This window comes from Rana temporaria, chromosome 2 (genome assembly GCF_905171775.1).
Source record: "Rana temporaria chromosome 2, aRanTem1.1, whole genome shotgun sequence".
NCBI lineage: Eukaryota > Metazoa > Chordata > Amphibia > Anura > Ranidae > Rana > Rana temporaria.
In genome coordinates, this window is record NC_053490.1 from 317,804,796 (window position 1) to 317,829,016 (window position 24,221).

Genomic DNA, 24,221 nt, shown 5'->3' on the forward strand with positions numbered 1-24,221 from the left:
GACCATACAGCGGTTTAACAGGCAAGTTCCACTCAGAACAGGCCTCGTCATGGTCGACCAAAAAAGTTGATCGCAGGTGCTCAGTGTCATATCCAAAGGTTGTCTTTGGGTAAAATAGATGTATGAGTGCTGCCAGCATTGCTGCAGAGGTTGAAGGGGTGGAGGGTCAGCCTGTCAGTGCTCAGACCATACACTGCATCAAATTGGAAGCCTCTTCTAAAGGTGATGCACAAAAAAGTCCACAAACAGTTTGCTAAAGACAAGCAGACTAAGGACATGGATTACTGGAACCATGTCCTTGACCAAGATAAACTTATTTGGTTCAGATAGTGTCAAGCCTGTGTGGCGACAGCCAGGTGAGGAGTACAAAGACAAGTGTGTCTTGCCTACAGTCAAGCATGGTGGTGGGAGTGTCATGGTCTGGGGCTGCATGAGTGCTGCTGGCACTGGGGAGCTACAGTTTATTGAGGGAACCATGAATGCCAATATATACTGTGACATACTGAAGCAGAGCATGATCCCCTCCCTTCGGAGACTGGGCCGCAGGGCAGTATTCCAACATAAGGACCCCAAACACTCCTCCAAGACGACCACTGCCTTGCTAAAGAAGCTGAGGGTAAAGGTGATGAACTGGCCAAGCATGTCTCCAGACCTAAACCCTATTGAGCATCTGCAGGGCATTCTCAAATGGAGGGCGGAGGAGCGCAAGGTCTGTAACATCCATCAGCTCGGTGATGTCATCATGGAAGAGTAGAGGACTCCAATTTGGACATTTTGACTTAGGGGTGTACTCACTTGTGTTGCCCCGCGGTTTAGACATTAATGGCTGTGTGTTGAGTTATTTTGAGGGGACAGCAAATTTACACTGTTATACGAGCTGTACACTCACTACTTTACATTGTAGCAAAGTGTCATTTCTTCAGTGTTTTTCACATGAAAAGATATAATAAAATATTTACACTGTCTCTTTTTTTTAAAAAAAATTCTGATAACTTTTATTGCTGCCACAACGTTCTCTTTATGGAGGGATGTCAATAAAATCCCTCGTTAAAATCCCTCCTTTTCACTTAAAAGTATCCAAACACCAAAATTTATGTTTTGGAATACTAGGAATTTTTTTAAATCAGCGCCATCCTCTCCCGCTCCTTGGGATAACAGCCAAGTGGCTTTTAACCGCACCGGTTGTTATATCCCAAGAAAGCCAACCGCCGGCTCTATGGAAAAGTAACGGGGTGATGCCTGCAGCTACAGTCATCACCCCTTCACTCCACATGGCGCACCCCACCTCACATGATACCACTGCACCCAGGGCAGCTTCCCCTCCTGCCCATCCCTTGTCCCAGCCCTTACTGGGTGTACAGATCTTTTTTGGGCAAGGAAGGGTTACAAAGTTACTATGTACAATCTATCTAATGGATTAGTCTACTTAGGGGCGCAGGTAGATAACAAACTGATGCTGTGAACAACAATAAACAATATATCCTCTATTTCTGTAGGCCAGGGGTCGACAACCTATGACCCGCGGGCCGCACCTGCCCGCCGCTAAATGTCCAGCCCATCACTGCACGTGATGAATTCACGTGCACCCGTCTCACGAACAAGTAAGAGCGGAGCAAGGAGCAGGAAGCTGAATGAGAACACGGGACAGACACACACAACAGTGCTGATAAAACAGCGGGAGCTTCCGAAGGTAACTTTCCAGGTGATTGGTTGCTAGGTGGTCCTAAAAACCAATCACCAGCTTTTTAATCTGAAAAATTAACTCCGGAAGCTCCTGCTGTCTTGTCAGCGCCACTGTGTGTCTCTCCCATGTTCTCATTCAGCTCCCTGCTCCGCTCTGCTCTGTCTCCCTCTCTGCATGGGGCAAGGTAGGAAAGGGCAGAGCAGCAAGAAGGCTGTGTGATGTGCAGGGGGGGCTGTCTAATGTAAAGATGTCCAGAGGTACAGGGGCTGTGTAATGTAAAGGGGTCAAGAAGTGTGGGGCTGTGTAATGTAAAGGGGTCCAGAGGTGCGGGGCTGTGTAATGTAAAGGGGTCCAGAGGGCTGTGTAATGTAAAGGGATCCAGAGATGCGGGGCTGTGTAATGTAAAGGGGTCCAGAGGGCTGTGTAATGTAAAGGGATCCAGAGGTGCGGGGGCTGTGTAATGTAAAGGGGTCCAGAGGTGCGGGGCTGTGTAATGTAAAGGGGTCCAGAGGGCTGTGAAATGTTTTGGGATCCAGAGGTGCGGGGGCTGTGTAATGTAAAGGGGTCCAGGGGTGCGGGGGCTGTGTAATGTAAAGGGGGCCAGGGATGCGAGAGGCAAAAGAACCCAACTGACTGTTGCCAAGTGATGTGTGTCTGCTCAATCCACCCCCCCCCCCCACTCTACCCAGCGGCATCCACTATGCCAGTCCTGAGCCTGCAAATGGGCAAGGGAAGCCTGGAATATATAGCTGGGGGTGCATGCAGGGTGTGGGGGAGAATTCAGGCAGCAGCCTAGGTACCAAGATGAAACTTCTTGTTGCCATGGTGACCTGACGTCTGGGGTTTGTTGAGCTCTGATGTATGTGTCATACCTGTGTGATCCTCCTGGAAGCTGAAATTGACTGTAGTAGTCAAAATACTAAAGTAAACTCCACTAGCTTCTAGGTCCCGTGCTGAGTGGCTGGCCGGCCCTGCTGGTTACTGAACACAGGAGGTTGATCACTTGGAACGGGCTTCATTCAGAAAACCCTGCTTTTTTTTTTAATGCATGCAAAGTGTTCTCTGATTGGATACGGTAGAGATTGTGACATCACCACCCTGCCTCTCCTTTTAGTCCAATGAGAAAATGCTTTGCATTCATTGAGCAAATGCATACTGCATAGTGTTCCTTAAAGTGGATGTAAACCCTCCATACACCCAGTGAATTGAACAGCCTCAGGTGATACACTGAGATGAACCAAATCTCCCTACATAGGTTTTATATTTATATCTGCTGTCTTCACCTTTATATGAAACATTCTTCCCACTGATACCAATGATGGGGCACTATTCCCCCCCACTGATACCAATGATGGGACACTATTCTTCCCACTGACACCAATGATGGAACACTATTACTCCCACTGACACCAATAATGGGGCACTATTCCCCCCCCCCACTGATACCAATTATGGGACACTATTCTTCCCACTGATACTAATGATGGGACACTATTTCCCCCCCCCCCCGATACCAATGATAGGATACTTTTCCTCCCACTGATACCAATGATGGGATACTTTTCCTTCCACTGATACCAATGATGGGACCGTTTTCCTCCCACTGATACCAATGATGGCACACTATTCCTCCCACTGACACCAATGATGGGACACTATTCCTCCCACTGATACCAATGATGGGGACACTATTCCTCCCACTGACACCAATGATGGGACACTATTCCTCCCACTGATCCAAATGACGGGGACACTATTCCTCCCACTGACACCAATGATGGGACACTATTCCTCCCACTGGTACCAATGATGGGGCACCCCCCCCCCCCATTGATACCTATGATGGGACACTATTCTTCCCACTGATACCAATGATGGGACACAATTCCCCCCACTGATACCAATGATGGGATACTTTTCCTCCCACTGATACCAATGATGGGATACATTTCCTCCCACTGATACCAATGATGGGACACTATTCCTCCCACTGACACCAATGATGGGACACTATTCCTCCCACTGATCCCAATGACGGGACACTATTCCTCCCACTGACACCAATGATGGGACACTATTCCTCCCACTGATACCAATGATGGGATACTTTTCCTCCCACTGATACCAATCATGGGATACTTTTCCTCCCACTGATACCAATGATGGGACCGTTTTCCTCCCACTGATACCAATGATGGGACCGTTTTCCTCCCACTGATTCCAATGATGGCACACTATTCCTCTCACTGACACCAATGATGGGACACTATTCCTCCCACTGATCCAAATGACGGGGACACTATTCCTCCCACTGACACCAATGATGGGACACTATTCCTCCCACTGATACCAATGATGGGGCACTCCCCCCCCCATTGATACCTATGATGGGACACTATTCTTCCCACTGATACCAATGATGGGACACAATTCCCCCCACTGATACCAATGATGGGATACTTTTCCTCCCACTGATACCAATGATGGGATACATTTCCTCCCACTGATACCAATGATGGGACACTATTCCTCCCACTGATACCAATGATGGGACGCTATTCCTCCCACTGATCCCAATGATGGAACACTATTCCTCCCACTGATCCCAATGATGGTGCACTATTCCTCCCACTGATTCCAATGATGGGACACTATTCCTCCCACTGATCCCAATGAAAATACCTGGCGCGCATGGACTCCCCTGTGTGTGCACCCCTGGGGGGGTGCGTGAGGATCGTGATTCTGTGGGGACGTCATTGTACGCCCTCCTAGAATTAGCTGACCACGCTGTAGCTGTCATTCGGCTATGGCCCGGTTGGCAAGTGGTTAAAGTTAATGTGTGTGTAAAGGCAGGTGTTCCAATACTTTTGGTAATATAGTGTTTGTGTGATTGGACAGAGGTGGGGAGAGAGGAACACGACTACCTAGGAAGACAGGATAAAGTACATTGTGCATTTTACACCCGGGGAGCTGGAGGCAGAAGAGAACACTGTGGTGGGAATCCTCCATATAGAGATGAGACAGTTTGAGCCACCGAACAGTGCTTTTCCACTTCATGATGTGACCATTGGTGTGTTTTAGGGGCTCCTGAGGCATTATAGATTCCAACATTACAGACCAGATTATTAAAGCTGAACTTTAGGCTCAACCCCCTTACTCACTTACCCCCTTACTCACTGGAGTCCCCCTTCCCCTAACTCTGGGTTCAGTTACATGGAGGGTTATTCTTGGGGATATAGGGAGGAATAGTATTGGGGTTACAGGGAGGGTTATTCTTGGGGATATAGGGAGGGATAGTATTGGGGTTACAGGGGGGTTTATTATTGGGGATATAGGGAGGGATAGTATTGGGGTTACAGGGAGGGTTATTTTTGGGGATATAGGGAGGGATAGTATTGGGGTTACAGGGGGGTTAGTGTTAGGATTACATGAATGGCTAGTGGTAGAGAAAGCTGTTGAGCTATATAGTAAACGGCTGGCTTTTTTTCATCCAAGTTGCTAAGGATAGCCTCGAAAATACCTGAAAAGGAGCTAAGTGGTCCACCTACTAGCTGAAAATAAGAATACAAAACAATATATTATTCAAAAGTGCTTAACAAAACACATACAAACACACAACATATTCTTTTTGATTTAAATTTTATTCCATCTACATTTTATTTGTACAGCAGATTTCTCTGTCCTGGGGAAACAAAGCAGTTAGAAGCCATCTTGGCAATTGCGTTGGCCGGGAATCGAACCCGGGTCAGCTGCAGGATAAGCAGCTATGCTCACCACTAACGCGAGGAATGTCTTTGGAGTGTGGGAGGAAAACCTATATGCAGCTACCCCCCCCCCCCCCCAATACTTATCGGAGCTCAATCTCGATCCAGCGCTGTGCCTGAGAGCAGTAGCTCTCTCGCTCTCTATCCTCACTGGACAGAGAGGCAGCAGTGGGAGCCAATCACAGCCAGTGAGCAGACAGCAGGGGGTGGGGTCGAGCCATGCTCCGTGCTTCAATAGACCACATAACAAGCGGCTTTCTATGGGGTGCATGAGGACAAACACTGCAGTTTTGGTTACGGAACCCCTCCGATTCCCTCGTGAAGACCAAGGAGAAGAATAAATTCAATACCTTCGCCAAGGTTACTCTTGGGGATATAGGGGGGGTTAGTATTGGGTTTACAGCGGGGTTATTCTTGGGGATATAGGAATTGTTGCTATTGGGGTTACGGGAGGGTTATTCTTGGGGATATAGGAAGGTAAAGTATTGATGTTACAGGGAGGGTTACTCTTGAGGATATAATTCCCAAGAATTTCTTGGGATTTTTTTAGATCTCCGCTATGTGTCTTTCATGTTCTATCTTAGCCGCCCTAATGGCACCCTTACATTTCTTTTTGCGTTCTTTAAAAGTCTGAATGCTGATGATGATCTGGGGAGGGTTAATATTGGGGTTACAGGAAGAGTTATTCTTGGGGATATAGAGAGGGTTAGTATTGGGGTTGCAGGGAGGTTTACTCTTGGGGCTATAGGGAGGATTAGTATTGGGGTTACAGAGATGGTTATTCTTGGGGATATAGGGATGGATAGTATTGAGGGTTATTCTTGGGGATATAGGGAAGGTTAGTATTGGGGTTACAGGGAGGGTTACTCTTGGGGATATAGGAAGGATTAATATTGGTGTTTTTCTTTGGGGGATATAGGGAGGGATATGATTGGGGTTACATGGAGGGTTATTCCTTTTGGTTTAAATTTTTTTCCATCAGCATTTAATTTACATAGCAGATTTCTTCCTGTGGACACAAAGCAGTTAGAAGCCAATTTGGCAAATGCGTTGGCCGGGAATCGAACCCGGATCAGCTGCTAGATATGCAGCTATGCTCACCACTGCACCACCAACACGAGGAATGTCTTTGTAGTGTGGGAGGAAAAAACCTGAGGATGGCGAGGTGAGGATGGCGCTGGATCCCACTTCTGCGGCTATGTCTGGTCTTGTCACAGTGGCAACATATAGCAGCTTACTAATTGCTCTGCTATACGTATCATTGTTTGGTAGCAAGTTTTCTCCTTCATTGCTCTTTTGATAGCCTGGTTCCATAGACATTTTCACTTCCTTTGCATATTGCCTATAGAATTGTTGCAAGATTTCAGAGATTTTCTGAGACGATAACTTTCATCTTTTTCTCTCTCTATTTCAATATCTATCCAGATAGTAACTAATGTTCCCAAGTTCTTTGATTTCAACATTTTCTTCCAGCTTGTGAACTATCTGATTGTAATACCTTTCTTGTTCAAAACAGGTAATAATGTCATCAAAATAGATAAGAGCGTATATCTATCTGTCTTCTTGATTCCTGGAGTAGAGACGGGGGTCTGCTTTACTTCTTGAGAATTCCTCTTTAGTAGGTACTTTGGGCCAGATTCACAGAAGAGATACGACGGCGTTTCTCTGAAACACCGTCGTATCTCTCAGAGTATCGATGCGACTGATTCATAGAATCAGTTACGCATAGATAGCCCTTAGATCCGACAGGTGTAATTGTCTTACACCGTCGGATCTTAGGATGCAGTACCTCGGCCGCCTCTGTGTGGAGTTCGCGTCGTATTCCAGCATCGGGTATGCAAATGAGGTTTAACGGCATTCCACAACGGTTTTTCGCGTTCGTTACGTCGTTGCTAGTCTAGTTTCCCGTCGCAAAGTTAGTCGTCGTTTTACCTGCCCTAACTTTACACAGCCCATGTTAAAGTATGGCCGTCGTTCCCGCGTCGAATTTAAAAAAAAAATGTTCTTGCGTAAGACGTCCGGGAATACGAAAGTACGCTACGCACGTCGCCGTTCAAAAAAATTACGTCACTTCGCGCAAAGCACGGCGGGAATTTCAAAACGGAGCATGCGCAGTAGGTCCGGCGTGGGAGCGCACCTAATTTAAATGGCACACGCCCCTTTGAATTACGCGGGCTTACGCCGGAGGCCGCCGGCGTAAGTTTTCATGTAAGTGCTTGGTGAATCAGGCACTTGCGATGAAAACTTGCGGCGGTGTAACGTATATACGATACGTTACGCCGCCGCGATTCTACGTGAATCTGGCCCTTTGTTCACTTTCGCATTCCACATCCTTGCAGATTGTTTAAGACCAAAGATGCTCTTCTGATGATTACACACAAGGTTGTCTCTTTCCTCAAACCCTGGTGGTTGCTCCATGTAGAGATCTTCCTTAATGTCTCCATTTAAGAAAGCAGTTTTTGAGCCCTTTCACATTGGAAACGCCTATAGCGGAGCGTTAAAATAGCGGTAAAACACAGTGATTTTACTGCGTTTTTACAGCGTTTTCAATTCATTTCAATGGTGGGGGCGTTTTATGCGTGTTTTAATAGCGCTATTTTTACCGCGAAAACGCAGCAAAACGCCGCAAAAATGCACCAGTGTGAAAGGGCTTTTAACGTCTAGGTGTTTCACCTGCATGCCCTTCCTGGCTGCGCTTGTAAGACTGCTGCGCAAATACGGTGTGACAAAAAGTATTGCAATGATCAGCATTTTATTCTCTCGGATGTTAGAAAAAAAAAACAATATATAATGTTTGGGGGTTCTAAGTAATTTTTTAGCAAAGAAACATGTTTTTAACGTGTAAACACAGAGTCTGAAAAACAGGCTCGGGGCTTAAGTGGTTAATGTCTCCATTTAAGAAAGCATTTTAACGTCTAGGTGTTTCACGTGCTTCACAATGCTAAGAAACGCTCTGATGGTGGAGTGAAATGTTCATCAAATCTTATCTTCACCAAATTTTGGAGAATAACCCTTGGCTACTAGTCTGGCTTTGTATTTGTGGATATTCCCTTCTTCGTCTGACTTTACTTTGAAAGTCCACTTTCTTCCTCTCGTTTTGCGGTTAGAAGGGAACTCTGTGAGTGTCCAGGTTTTATTTTCTTGAAGTGACTTTAATTCTTCTGCTTTTTTCCATTTATTGGCTTCATGTTTTGGCAGTTTTTCTCTGTCTTCCTAGGATGTTGGTCCAAGTAAGCTGTGTGATTTGACAGTGTATAACAGCTTGCAGGGTGGTATCCCCTTTGTAGTCCGAGTGGATCTTCTGACTTCAGGCAGTTCAGCAGTATCTGGTGGGGAACTTGATTTAGGCGATGTGAGTTCCACCTCTTCTTCTGACTCCTGCACAGGTTTGCTTTGGTCGACCTTTTCTTCTGGTGTGCTTGGCACATTCACTTTACAGCTTTCAGGGATCCGTGTTTCTGGTGATGGACTCTCATCAAAATAAACACTATTGCCTAGATTCACATACCTGGCCGCAACTTTAAGGCGGCGTAGCTTAAGGCATTTAAGCTACACCGCCGTAAGTTAACGAGGCAAGTACACGATTCACAATGTACTTGCCTGCTAAGTTACGGCGGCGTAGCCTAAAGCGGGCGAGCGTAAGGGCGCCTAATTCAAATTTGTCTAAGGGGGCGTGTTTTGTTAATGGAGCTTGACCTGACGTTTTTGACGTTTTTATTCAACTGCGCATGCGCCGGGCGCCTACATTTCCCAGTGTGCATTGCGGCTAAGTACGCCGCACGGGCCTATTGATTTTGACGTGGACGTAAATCCCTATTCACGGACGACTTACGCAAACGACGTAAAAATTTCAAATTTCGACCCGGGAACGGCAGCCATACTTTAACATTGGCTACACCACCTAGGGCCCAGCTTTAACTTTAGGCGGCCTATCTCTTACGGAAATGTCGTAAATGTACTGCGGCGGCCGGGCGTACGTTCGTAAATAGGCGTATCTACTGATTTGCATATTCTACGCCGACCGCAATGGAAGCGCCACCTAGCGGCCAGCAGAAATATTGCAACCTAAGATAGGACGGCGCAAGCCGTCGTATCTTAGATATGTTTAAGCGTATCTCTGTTTGAGAATACACTTAAACATAGGTCGGCGCAGATTCTGAGTTAGGTCGGCGTATCTACTGATACGCCGACCTAACTCTACCTGAATCTGGCTATGTGGATTATTATCACTTTGTCAGCCTTTGGGTGTAGGGTTCTGTAACCCATAAAGAGAAGAGAAAGGGTACCTAGGGACCCTGGGACTATGAAGCGGTGCTAATAAAGTGTAACGAGACACCAATTATAAAAAATAGAAAAACTTAAATTTATTGATACAAACAAATATAAATAAAGAACCATCCGTAATCTTTGAATGTGTCAAGCTTCAACAATGTGAAATGACTTGTTGTAGTTGCAGTTCACTTGACATGTTTCGCTCACATTTGAGCTTCTTCAAGAGCTTAGAACTAACTACAATGTATCAAAAGAAATAGGTATAAGGATGATGGTCAATAGAAACAGATATATAACATGTATATAATGAAAAATATAGATGTAACAAAACATATTGAATAAATACAGTATACAATGATTGACAGTTAATGAACTTCACAAAATAACAATTCCAAATGTAATTATGCTTAAGCAGGAGAATAGGCGCAAAGGACTTACCACAACATGCAAAATTCAGTTTAAAATCAAAACAGGAGGTACTCCAGAACCAAACAAATTTCCTGTAGATATAGAGCCAAACAAATTAATTCCCAGATGATGTGACACTCAGTCCGAGAACCACACTCTAAAGAAAGCAATCATATTATTCATATTGGGATATAATAATAGAGGATCTGCTTAGAAATAAACTTTATTAACTTTAACTTTATTTATTCTGTTGGCCAGATGTAATCAGGTAGTTTGACAACCAAATGAAGTCCAAATTAGTTGTAAAGGACTTTACTTGAGAAAAAGCAGCCCCAGTGGCCACATACAATGCCTTGAAGGCGTCCTGAGATAGGGAAAATTTCAAATTTCTACAAAAGAAAAAAAGAAGAAAGTTTGTCCAATAGGAAAGCGAGTCTAAATAGTCCACAAAAGTGGAATCAAATGCAAAGAGAAGTATTGCGTCAGTAGTGAGTTAATAAAATACCTTAGAAGATGGGAGAGACTGAGAGTATCTTGGGAATGTCGCAGCATGCTGCTCGCTTGATCCAAAATAGAGCTTGACATAGCGGCTGGAGATGCCGTGCTTTAAATAGAGCACCACGGCTGACGTTAGCAACGACGTCGCCGCAGCGGGGACATGTGACTCCCCGCGTCATCCCGCGACCCTCCCACTATCCCGGATGCCTACCAATTGAATGAATGACAGACGGCGCTTACGCTGATAGCGATGCACCGTCTGTCTATTCGTTCAAATCCGCACGTCGGGAGGCGCGCGCCGCCATGTTGGATATGGGATCGGATCCCAAATAAGCAGCAAGGTGCATTACAAAGGCTGTTAAACTATGATGGTCTGTTAACAGCTGCACGAGGGAAAGAAATTGGAAGGGACAGATGAAACGGGGACTAATTGGGAAAACGATGAATGACATGGGGAGTGTAAAAGGCGGGGACCGCTCGCATAGAAAAAGACCCGATTATTTCCCCAGTGTCCCAATGATTCAAAACAGACCGAGTGAAAAACAGACACATCTGTAGGAAAGAAGTGGCTCTTACCTGGCAACTACACGTAGTAAAAAAAAGGGAGAGAAGAAATATTTTTTTGTTTATAACGATCACTTCCTATATAAAGGAAAAATATTTAATTATATACTTAATAATTCATTTTTGGTGTGTATATGGAAACCATGAATATAAACAATAAAAGGGGAAGAGAATTGCGCCATCTGCTGCCACATAACGAAATTGTTAACTAATTTATCTATGATGCATAATGTTCATGTTAGAAAGAAAAACAATTTAGTAAATCAAAAAGTGCATAAAACCAGCATTCATTTTAGAATAAAGAAAACAAAAAAGGGAAAACAAAAAGGGAGGGGAGAAAAATAAAAGGCAGAGACCATTCAAGAAGAAGACATTGATATTGAAATCGAATAATAAATAATTAAATCATAAGAAAGGTTTGAAACTGAAGGCTTCGTTTAAACCTGGAGGTTGTAAGGCAGATAGGGAATGAATCCACTTTGCCTCACGTTGAAGAAGTATTTTATCAAAGTCCCCACCTCTTTCACCAGGGGGGACGTGTTCCAAAGCGAAAAATTTCATTTTGTGACTATCAAAGTTATGATAGATACCTATGTGGAAACTGATTGGACTCTCCATCTTCTTTTTAGTAATTAAGCCTACATGGTCCCTTATTCTGTGGAAAAAGGGGCGTTTAGTTTTGCCAATATAAAAAGATCCGCAATCACATTGCATGATGTAAACGATTCCTATAGATTGGCAGGTTACTGAGAATGATGGTTTGTGGACACGTCCACTCGGAAGCCTCATAGAGGTCGCCGAGTGGATGTATCCACAAAAGGGATAATTAAGCATAATTCAATTTGGAATTGTTATTTTGTGAAGTTCATTAAAGCGGTTCTCCACCCTAAAGTGGAGTCCCGCTGATCGGAACCCTCCCTCCCTCCGGTGTCACATTTGACACCTTTCAGGGGGGTGCAAATACCTGTCTAAAGACAGGTATTTGCACCCACTTCCGGCCCGGCATTCACGGGCAAAAGACGGGCATTCCGTCACATCCCGTCGCCCCCCCCGTTGTGTGCTGGGAACACTCGTCTCCCAGCACACAGCGGGAGCCAATCTGCGGGCGCGACTCGCGCATGCGCCGTAGGGAACCGGGCAGTGAAGCCGCAGCGCTTCACTTCCTGGTTCCCTCAGCGTGGATGGCGGGGGGAGCAGCAGAGAGACGAGCGATCGCTCGTCCTCTGCTGCGATCGGTGCTGGACTCCAGGACAGGTAAGTGTCCTAATATTAAAAGTCAGCAGCTGCAGTATTCGTAGCTGCTGGCTTTTAATATTTTTTTCCCATGGCACATCCGCTTTAAGAGCCGGTTCACACTGGGGCGACTTGCGATCCAAATTCATGTCGCCTCAAGTCGTCCCAAGTCGCGCTGTAGAGAAAAACAATGGAAGTGAATGGGAGCGGTGTTAATAGACTCGACTCAAGGTGATCCGACTTCAGAAAAGGTTCCTGTACTACTTCAATCCGACTTGTAGGCGATTTGTACCCATTGATTTCAATGGAAGTCGCCTCAGAAGTCGGATCACTGTCTTAACTGAAGCGACTTTCCAGGAAGATAACATACATTTCTCAGGCAAACCCCTCCCTCCCCCTCCCTCTCCCAGAGCTGATGGTTGTTTTATTGGCCACTGGAAAGTCTCCTGTCCTGGAGACGACTTCAAGTTGTGTTGTAAATCGCCCCAGATCGCCCTTTCAGAGGCGACTCCGACACGACTTGAACATGAACCACAGGGCGATCTGGGGCGATTTACAACACAACTTGAAGTCGTCTCCAGGACAGGAGACTTTCCAGTGGCCAATCAAACAACAATCAGCTCTAGGGGAGGGAGGGAGAGGTTTGCCTGAGAAATGTATGTTATCTTCCTGGAAAGTCGCTTCAGTTAAGACAGTGATCCGACTTCTGAGGCGATTTCCATTGAAATCAATGGGTACAAATCTCCTACAAGTCGGATTGAAGTAGTACAGGAACCTTTTCTGAAGTCGGATCGCCTTGAGTTGTGTGTATTAACACCGCTCCCATTCACTTCCATTGTTTTTCTCTACATCGCGACTTGGGACGACTTGAGGCGACATGAAGTCGGATCGCAAGTCGCCCCAGTGTGAACCGGCTCTAACTGTCAATCATTGTATACTGTATTTATTCAATATGTTTTGTTACATCTATATTTTTCATGATATACATGTTATATATCTGTTTCTATTGACCATCATCCTTATACCCATTTCTTTTGATACATTGTAGTTAGTTCTAAGCTCTTGAAGAAGCTCAAATGTGAGCGAAACATGTCGAGTGAACTGCAACTACGAGTCGTTTCACATTGTTGAAGCTTGACACATTCAAAGATTACGCATGGTTCTTTATTTATATTTGTTTGTATCAATAAATTTAATTTTTTCTATTTTTTATAATTGGTGTCTCGTTACACTTTATTAGCACCGCTTCATAGTCCCAGGGTCCCTAGGTACCCTTTCCCTTTCTCTTCTCTTCATGTATATATGGGATGAGGTGCTTTAATATTTGAGAATCTGTATATCCACACAATACCATATTCTGTAACCCATAGTTTGCTCGCTGTAGCATACTAGAATGCCCTCTATGGCTCTGTTCTCCAGCTTGGATCATTTTTCACTTGGAATATAGGCATATGCTTTACATCCAAACACTCTGATATGCCCTATGCTAGGCTTTGATCTGTGCCCAATTTCGGAAATAACTATGGTGTTCCTAAAGGTTTGGTGAGTGCATCAGCAGTCATCTTCTCTGATGGGCAGTATTGAATGTCAATAACACCTTGCTCTTGATTGTCCCTCAGTAGGGGATTGTCATGGCACCAGTGCTGTGAGCCCGTAGGTGAGCAGGTGACACGAGATCCCTCAGGGCGTGGAATCTAAGGGCCAGCCAGTATTCTGCCATGGACCCCCTCACAGGAGTTTGGACTTAGCTGCATGCTGGGCCCAGGTCACGACAACCCGGTTCACTCTGCTCGCGAGGAGTACAGATTTAGATATAGATGGGACATCCTGCCACAGTGAGTTCAGATCGTGTTAGGAGATTTTCTCTTCCTGATTAACACAGAGTGTGATCTCTGGGCATACTGCCAAGATTGCTAACATTGCGGATTGGAGGAAAGGCACACACCCCCTCTCATCATAGGCAGAAACTCTGAGAGGTGTTTTGTAACAGGGCCATCTCCCTGCTAATCTATTTATAGCAGCCTCCCCTGACAGAAGTTTCAGGCTGCTTTTATCTGATGTGTCAGAGAATTTGGCAGGAGTTATCAGGCTGATAACAAAGGAACAGTTCAGGAGACAGCTATGTGACTTAGCTCTTTGAAGAGAGATAACAAAATACTGCAGATTTATGTGCCCAGCTCAAATTTCATGAATTGTGTTTACATCCACTTTAAATGGTGCCTGTGCCAAGCAAGCGGCCTCCTGTGTTCATCATACAACAGGGCGGTTGCTCAGCATGGGACCTGAAAACTAGTGGAGATCACTGTAGTAGTTGTACCTACTACAGTGATATCAAGCTTCTAGGGGCATCCCACAGGTAGAGCATACAGTATACAAGCCGGACTTATGTAACTATTTAAAAATTGCCATACCTAAACTTCAGCTTTAAGAACCAATATCTGAGTTTCTCTTTCAGTTTTAGTTTAATCATTTAAACATGCTTGAATGTTTAAAAAAAAAAAAAACACACGCTTGACTGCACTTTATATTTGGCAGAAGGACAACTCCAGGCGGTGAATCTCTGAAGCTCTCACAATGCCATACCTGGGGTCAGAAGATGCAGTGAAAGACCTGAAAAGGGCGCTGTCTAATCCTCACATCCAGGCAGACAGACTGCGGTACAGGAATGTCATCCACAAGGTGATTCGGTAAGGAAATGCTCACTGACTGTGACTATTAAGTACTGTCACACAGCAAATTTTACTAACATTGCTAACTTTCTAGAACTAAAAATTAATAAAATGAAAGTAAACCCATTTCTGCTTCCCAGATCTTCTAAACTTCTAGCAAGTACTAGTGAAAAACAACAACTTGTTGCTTTTTATGCAGAATATGGCCCAGATTCACAAAGCACTTACGCCGACATATAACAAGATACGCCGACGTAAGTGCAAATGTGCGCCGGACCCACAAACTAAGATGCGCCTAAAAACAGGCTTCATCCCGCCGACGTAACTTGCCTACGCCGGCATAGGGTGGGCGCACATTTAGGCTGGACACATGGTGGCGCTTCCATTGATTAGCTATTCAAATATGCAAATGAGTGAAATCAGGCGATTCACAAACATACGTGCGCCCGACGCAGTGCGCGTAAGTTGTACGTCCGGCGTAAAGTTATTCCACATAAAGGAGGTGTAACTCAGCAGCAGACATGCAAAGGTCTGCACCAGGGAACACAAGCCGGCGTATTTTACGTTGGATGTGTCTGTCTTGGCGTAGGTTACGTTCACGCCATACGCAGTGATCCAGCGTAGTTTAGGCAGTTGTTCCGACGTGGTTGTGAGCATGCGCATGGGGATGCGTCCATGTCTCGGCGCATGCGCAGTTCGTAATACGTATCTGTCTGGCGCTCGGCCCATCATTTGCATGGGGTCATGCCTCATTTGCATGGCTCACGCCCACTTCCACCTACGCCGGCATACGCCTTCGAAACCCAGCGCAGCTTTGGCAGCACTGGCTTGGTGAATTCCAAGCTTGCCTCTCTGCGCTGTGTTGGCGTAGCGTACATTGTTTGCGCTACGGCGGCGTAATGTGCGCCCGCTCTCTGTGAATCTGGGCCTATGTCTTTATATTTTTTGGTTGAATTTTCAGATAACTAGTTTTTCTTAAACAGAAAGTAAACCTCACCAAAGTTTCTTATTTTTTTTAAAAAAACCTGCAAAGTAAAGATTGCATACTAGCACAGTATGAAATACTTACCTTAGAACCAAGCTCTGACAGATGCTTCCATCTTTACCCAGTCTTCCTTCCTGGTTCGTGTCCTCCGGCCATCTGATTGGCCACGCCACAATGACATCACTCCCGCTCATGCGCACAGGAGTCACGGAGCGCGGCATGGAGCAGGATGACACGGTATACCGTTCCTTCAGAGCATATGCGCCGGTAATAACACCGGCTGCATGAAGTGTGAATATCTCCTAATGTGAAGGTTTAGGAGATATTCATAGTACCTACAGATAAGCCATATTATAGGTTTACCTGTAGGTACAAGGGTAAATAATGGGTGTACATCCACTTTAATCATACAGTACAGGACATCGGCTCCTTTAAGTGGTTCTAAACCCTTACATATACCCAGTGAAGTCACTAACATCAGGTGATACATAGAGATTAAACAAATCCTCCTACATAAGTTGTATCTGTTTTTCTGCAGTGTCTTCTCTACAGCCATTCAAAGTGCAGAATTTATACGGCAACTGAGTTGTCAGAAAGCAGGGGGCGGGGAGCTGAAGTTACACTCTGCAGAGCTCAGTGAGGAAAGCTGATTAGAGGGAAAAGATATACTCCCTTCACACAGCACGAAACAAAGCTAGGGCTGTCATTCGGTGCCCCCTCCTCTGTCACCTTTTTATCTCTGGGATGTAAGGAAAACTTGTCATGCAGATAGCAGAGGAATTAGGCAGCAGAGAATAAAATGGCATTTAAGCCCCATACAGACAGGCCGAATGTCAGGCTGCATCAGCGTTTTCAATAGAAACCATCTGACATTCGGCCCATGTGTATTGCAGCTGGTCCGACAGAAAAAAGTCTGCCTACTGGCTCCCCATCAGACAATGGCTAAGAGCGCTGGCCGGAGTGTTCTGGCGGGGGGTGCAGGCAGGGGAGATCGCTGTACTAACATCAGATTGTTAGTACATCTGCTGTGACCTGAGCTGTCAGGGTTTTTTTTGTTCGGCCCACTGGGTTGAACGATAAAAGACTAGCAGTGTGTATGGTACCCCATTGTTGATGTCAGTTGGCAGAATAGTGTCTCATATCAGTGGGAGAATAGTGCCCCAATAGATGGACAAAAACAAGCAAAGTCCACAGTTTGGAGACCACTGCTATATAGCTTTGTTCATATTTCATGTCTGAGGTTTACAACCACTTTAATTATTCTTTCTTATACATTTTCACTTGTAATTTGCTCATTATATATAGATTTGTGTGCAACTTGAATGCATATGTGCTCTTTATTTTTGCAAGACATTGTTCCGTGTTTTTTTCTATTGCAGACATATGACTCAGGGAGTGGATGTATCCAGTGTTTTCATGGAGATGGTTAAGGCCAGTGCCACTGTAGATATTGTACAGAAGAAGCTAGTTTACTTGTACATGTGCACATATGCTCCTCAACAACCTGACCTTGCCCTCCTTGCTATCAATACTCTGTGTAAAGACTGTTCAGACCCGAACCCCATGGTGAGAGGACTAGCACTACGAAGCATGTGTAACCTCAGGTCAGTGATACATGATCTGCACATCACTCACATTCTAGCATACTCCTGGGAACTCTGTCATCAGTACTGGAGAAGGATAATGATGCAGAGCCAATAAAAGTATTCACCTTGTTCTTTGATGTTTTAGCTATAATGTGGGTACTTGTAGGTACCATATATCATATTACCTGCACTTTAGCAGTATTGATTGCTAGACATTTATTTAATTCTGGGTCTGTAAGGAGGAAAGAACTAAATGCAGAACATATAGGGCCGGATTCAGAAAGAACTTACGACGGCGTATCCCCAGATACGCCATCGTACGTCCAAATGTGCGCCGTGGTATCTATACGCGTATTCTGGAAATCAGATACGCCTGAATTTTGCCAAGATACGACCGACGTAAGTCTCCTACGCCGTCGTATCTTGGGTGCATATTTACGCTGGCCGCAAGGGGCGCTTCCGTAGATTTACGCGTCTAATATGCAAATGACCTAGATACGCTGATTCACAAACGTGCTTGCGCCCGTTGCATTAAGCTACGCCGTTTACGTAAGGCGTACGTCCGGTGTAAAGTTACCCCTGCTATATGAGGCGCAGGTAATGCAAAGGTATGGACGTCGGAACAAGCGTAGAATTTTACGTAGTTTACGTAAGTCGTACGTGAATGGGGCTGGGCGTAGGTTACGTTCACGTTGTTAAAATTGAGCCGTCGTATCCTACGGCGTAAATTCGACGTGATTCTGAGCATGCATGCGCCGTTCGTTCGGCGCTTCATTTACATGGGGTCACGATTAATTTCAATACAACACGCCCACTACCAGCCTACTTTGAAACTTAGGGAGCAAGTGCTTTGTGAATACTGGTCTTGCCTCTCTATGTTACGTCGGCATAGCGCATATGAGATGCGCTATGCCCGCACAGAGATACGCCGATCTCTGTGAATCTGGCCCAATAAGTCTATATTTATTTGTATGTAGACTCTTGTATCATAAAAAGCCAATTTGCTTTTGAGTTCAAGTAGTTACTTTTCATCTGTGCTTAATACTGTTAAACAAAGCCTGTACTGGGCTGATAAAATTGAAGGAATACTAATGGCTAAATAGTACGACTGCTCCACATACCAGGTAAAGTGGATGTAAACCCATTTTTTATTTAAATTAAGGCTTGCACCTTGTACAGTATAGGATTTCTTGTCTTCTGTGCCCAGTCTTGCTACGAAGAGTTAATCCAGCTCTGAGCAATCCTCTTATCTTTTTTCAGTGAGATAAAAACTGACACACAGAGAAATAGGAGTCAGTTCTCCCCCCTTGCTGTGAGTGACAGGTGATTTACATATCTCATGCAGCAGCCTGAGAGTGACATTCTGTGTACTTCAGATCCCCTCCTCCTTTCTTATCCAGTTCTCCCTGGATTGGCTGCCCCACACCTCAGCATGATTGGGCATGCTGAAATCACGTGGTGACTTTCTGGGTTTTCACTGGATGTTAGTGATCATAGCTGAAGTTCAGTGTAAGGAATACACAGGAGAAAATTCATGTTGGCAAGGGGAGTGTAGAGGAGGGTGGGGAGTCTACTGACATCACGACTCCACCCACCGAGTTTTGGACAACAGACCCACCCACAGAATCTGCAGTTTTTCAGGTCTCATAACAGACAGCGGGGAGACATTTGACAGTTAAGGATACATGCAGGAGGCATCTATATCCTTATAGATAACCACTATGGCAGTAGTTGAGAAATGATAAGAGTGGGTTTACATCCACTTTAAGCCAAGACAGAAAATATCAGTAATGTTAGGAATTATTAGTAACATTGTGAATGTGTGAATATGTGAATGTTGTCAGTATACACACAACACTAGGTAAAATAAGCTAATTGTGTCAACATGTTCAATTTCATTTTTTTCCTCTAGAATGCCAGGCATTCAAGAATACATACAGCAGCCTGTTCAGAATGGTCTAAGAGATAAAGCCTCCTATGTGAGACGGGTAGCTGTGCTGGGATGTGCTAAACTGCATACTCAGCAAGGAGACATGGAAGTTGGTAAGTTTAGATAAAAATTTAATAAAAAAATTGTTTAGTTTGTTGCTATCCTAACAACCACTTCCATACAGGGCACTTAAACACCTTCCTGCCCAGACCAATTTTCAGCTTTCATCGCTGTTGCACTTTGAATGACAATTGCGCGGTCATGCTACACTGTACCCAAACTAAATTGTTATCATCTTGTTCTCACAAATATAGCTTTCTTTTGGTGGTATTTGATAACCTCTGTGATTTTTATTTTCTGCAAAATAAATAAATAAAAAAGCCCGAAAATTTTTGAAAAACAAATGCTTTTTTTTTTGTTTCCGTTGAAAACCTTTGTAAATAAGTACGTTTTATCCTTCACGGTTGGGCACAGATGGGGCGGCACGTATGGGCACAGATGAGGTGGCACGTATGGGCACAGATGGGGGCGGCACGGATGGGTGGCACGGATGGGTGGCAAGGATGGGTGGCACGGATGGGCACAGATGGGCGGCACTGCTCTCTGCTTCCTCCTAGAGTGCAGTACCCGGCTGAATGAGAAAACTGGAAAGGTACTTTGTTAGAAGCTAGATTCGTTTTAAAAGGGCTTTATACATGTGTCTGTGCATGTGAGTGTCTGTGTGTGTTTGTGTGCATGTGTGTGTATGCATGTGTGTGTGTGTGTGTGTGTGTGTGTTGTGTGTGTCTGAATGTGTGTGTGTGTGTGTCTGTGTATGTTACTTTTAATCCGGACCCCCCTCCATTCCTGTACCATCAGAACTGCTTTTGTAGGGCTTGTTTGTGATAGCAGCCAGGACTGCTGCTCCTCTGAAAAGCAATCCATGCACAGATTGCTTTTCAGGGGCATTTGACAGGCAGTAAAGAGGCATTATGTTGCCTCCTCACCACCTGTTTTAAGCCAGTAAATGCAGCATCACTATATCGCAACAGTGCAATGCACACAGTTGTGGGGTAGTTGCAGTGCAGCCCCATTCAGCCTGGGTATACCTCCAGCTGCAGCCACAGCATGTGTACACCCCCAGCTCCTGCCTCTGCAGCTAAAGGGGGAGAAGTTAGGGCTAGTGAAAACAGCTCAACCATGTGGTTTTACTGCCCCTCCAACCTGACATGTGAACAAGCCCTTGGTTCACATCTGTGTGGCTGCGCGTTGCGTTTAGGGCAGCCCATTCATTTCAATGGGCTTCCCTACCCACAAAATTGCAGGGAAAGAAGTCTCCGACCTTTTTTTCTTTTTAAATTACACTGCACCAAAAGCACCCCATGTTTTCCAATGTGTGGGGTACCATTAAGAATTAACGGTACCCCTAAAAAGCAGAGCATTTGTCTGTGTATCGGGAACGAGCGCGACAAAGGCAAGAGAATTCTTGTTGGGTATTGTGTATTAGTGCTCGAACGAACGTACTTAGACCGAATTTTAATGGTTCAAAGAATGTCAGGCAAAATGGTCGGCCCTCACGCATGTTCACTTCATCAAATCTGGCCCTCTTTGAAAAAAGTTTGGACACCCCTGGTTTACATGAACGATATAGCATCTACATGGGATATTTTTATGGAATTTTAAATTTTTTGTATACTAGTAATGGCAGCGACCAGGGACTTATAGCGGGACTGCGATAATGCAGCGTACTGTCACTAATTGACACTTTTTGGGAACCATTGACACTAACTAATACATTGATCAGTGCTAAAAAAATATGCTGGGAAGAGGATAAACATCTAGGGCAGGGGTCTCAAACTCAAATTACCTGAGGGCCACAAGACAAGTTTTCATATGCCATGGGGGGCCGCATGCAAACTTTCAAACTTCAAAAACAACAGTACTGGTGTCAGCAAACACATTATTAACCCCCAGCACTGGTGTCAGCGAGCGCATTATTACCACCAGCACTGGTGTAAGTCAGGATTTGACAAATTTGCTTGGAATCTAGGAGCCAGCTAAAAAAGTTAGGAGCCAGAAAACGCACCCCGTCCCGACGAGCTTGCGCGCAGAAGCGAACACATACGCGAGCAGCGCCCGCATATGTAAACGGTGTTCAAACCACACATGTGAGGTATCCCCGCGATTGGTAGAGCAAGAGCAATAATTCTAGCACTAGACCTCCTCTGTAACTTAAAACGTGCAACCTGTAGATTTTTTTAATCGTCGCCTATGAAGATTTTAAAGGGTAAAAAAGTTTTTTTGGCATTCCACAAGCGGACGCAATTTTGAAGCGTGACATGTTGGGTATGAATTTACTCGGCGTAACATTATCTTTCATAATATTAAAAAAAATGGGGATAACTTTACTGATGTCTTATTTTTTAATTAAAAAAAGTGTAATTTTTTCCCAAAAAAGTGCGCTTGTAAGACCGCTGCGCAAATACGGCGTAACAGAAAGTATTGCAACGATCGCCATTTTATTCTCTAGGGTGTTAGGATAAAAAATATATATAATGTTTGGGGGTTCTAATTAGAGGGAAGAAGATGGCAGTGAAAATAGTGTAAAATGACATTAGAATTGCTGTTTAACTTGTAATGCTTAACTTGTAATACCAACGGCCACCACCAGATGGCGCCAGCTCACATCTGGTGGTAATAACTTGTAATACCAACGGCTCACCACCAGATGGCGCCAGCTCACAAAAAAAAATATATATATTTTTTCCTCTTTGCTCCCCCCACTTCCACCCTGCCTGCGGGCCATTTATAACTGGTCCGCGGGCCGCAAATGGCCGGTACTTTGAGACCACTGATCTAGGGTGATTAAGGGTTAGCTGTGTGTTTAGGCAGTGTTTATATTTACTGTTTGCTGCTTTAACCACTTAAAGCGGGGGTTCACCCGAAAAACTAATTTTTAACATTAGATTGAAGCTAATTGTGGGAAGCACAATCGGGTGTTTTTTTTTAAATCAATGCAGTACTTACCATTTTAGAGATAGATGTTCTCCGCAGGTTCCGGGTATTGTCTGCGGGACTGGGCGTTCGTATTTGATTGACAGGCTTCCGACCGTCGCATACAGCGCGTCACGAGTTGCCGAAAGTAGCCGAACGACGGTGCGCAGGCGCCGTATAGAGCCGCACCGACGTTCGGTTTCTTTCGGCAACTCGTGACGCGCTGTATGCGATGGTCGGAAGGCTGTCAATCAAATAGGTACGCCCAGTCCCGCAGACCATACCCGGAAGCCGCGGAAAACATCTATCTCTAAAACGGTATGTACTGCATTGATTTAAAAAAAAACACCCGATTGTGCTTCCCACAATTAGCCTCAATCTAATGTTAAAACATTTTTTTCGGGTGAACCCCCGCTTTAAGCCCCGGACCAAAATGCAGCTAAAGGACCAGGCCCCTTTTTGCAAATCGGGACTGCGTCGCTTTAACTGACAATTGCGCGGTCGTGCGACGTGGCTCCCAAACAAAATTGGCGTGCTTTTTTTCCCACAAATAGAGCTTTCTTTTGGTGGTATTTGATCACCTCTGCGGTTTTTATTTTTTGCTCTATAAACAAAAATAGAGCGTCAATTTTGAAAAAAATTCAATATTTTTTACTTTTTGCTATAATAAATATCCCCCAAAAATATGTAAAAAAAACATTTGTTTTCCTCAGTTTAGGCCGTTACGTATTCTTCTACCTATTTCTGGTAAAAAAAATATCGCAATAAGCGTTTATCGATTGGTTTGCGCAAAATTTTTAGCGTTTACAAAATAGGGGATAGTTTTATTGCATTTTTATAATTTTTTTTTTTTTATTACTAATGGCGGCGATCAGCGATTTTTTTCGTGACTGCGACATTATGGTGGACACTTCGGACAATTTTGACACATTTTTGGGACCATTGACATTTTCACAGCAAAAAATGCATTTAAAATGCATTGTTTAATGTGAAAATTACAATTGCAGTTTTGGAGTTAACCACAGGGGGCGCTGATGGGGTTATGTGTTCCCTGAAGTGTTTTTACAACTGTAGGGGGGTGTGGCTGTAGGTGTGATGTCATCGATTGTGTCCCCCTATAAAAGGGATGACACGATTGATGCTGCTGCCACAGTAAAGAACGGGGAAGCCGTGTTTACACACGGCTCTCCCCGTTCTTCAGCTCCGGGGACTGATCGCTGGACTCCAGTGGCGATCGGGTCCGCGAGTCCCGCGGTCCCGGAGCTTCGGACCCACGGCTAGGTACTAGTACAGGACGCACCAGTACGTGGATGTGCCCAGCCGTGCCATTCTGCCGACGTATATGTGCAGGAGGCGGTCCTTAAGTGGTTAACTAGAGGAATAGAGCATCAGAGAAATAGGATCGCCCTTTCCCCCCTGTCACAACTGAGATATGCCTTGTTTACATTGCATATCTCAGTTGTTTGTGTTTGACTGATGATCGGAGGTTGACTCCTTGGAAATTTGCAGATTAGCTTCTGCTGTGCGCCTGCACCCCCTTTAGGTGGAAATTCAGAATCATGTATATATATGTGACTCTGCCCACAGCTGCTGCCCTGTAGCAGTAAAAGTACTATAGGGCGGTTAGCAAGTGGTTAAATTAACAAACAAGGTAT

The 24,221-nt window shown here is 44.8% G+C and overlaps 1 protein-coding gene and 1 non-coding gene across 4 annotated transcripts in view; one reads left to right on the forward strand and one right to left on the reverse strand.

Moving 5' to 3' along the window:
• AP4B1 (adaptor related protein complex 4 subunit beta 1) overlaps positions 1 to 24,221 on the forward strand; it is a 72,566-nt gene that overhangs the window by 4,000 nt on the left and 44,345 nt on the right. For 2 of the 3 annotated variants that reach the window (XM_040337460.1, XM_040337462.1), the window contains exons 2-5: positions 6,965 to 7,066; positions 14,959 to 15,110; positions 17,457 to 17,681; positions 19,576 to 19,706. In XM_040337460.1, the coding sequence (XP_040193394.1) occupies positions 14,998 to 15,110; positions 17,457 to 17,681; positions 19,576 to 19,706 (469 nt within the window). In that variant the 5' untranslated portion in view covers positions 6,965 to 7,066; positions 14,959 to 14,997. The remainder of the gene's footprint in view (positions 1 to 6,964; positions 7,067 to 14,958; positions 15,111 to 17,456; positions 17,682 to 19,575; positions 19,707 to 24,221) is intronic. The other variant, XM_040337461.1, reaches the window with a different exon arrangement.
• On the reverse strand, positions 6,495 to 6,566 carry TRNAD-AUC. The gene has a single exon. It is a non-coding gene; the product is annotated as a tRNA-Asp (tRNA).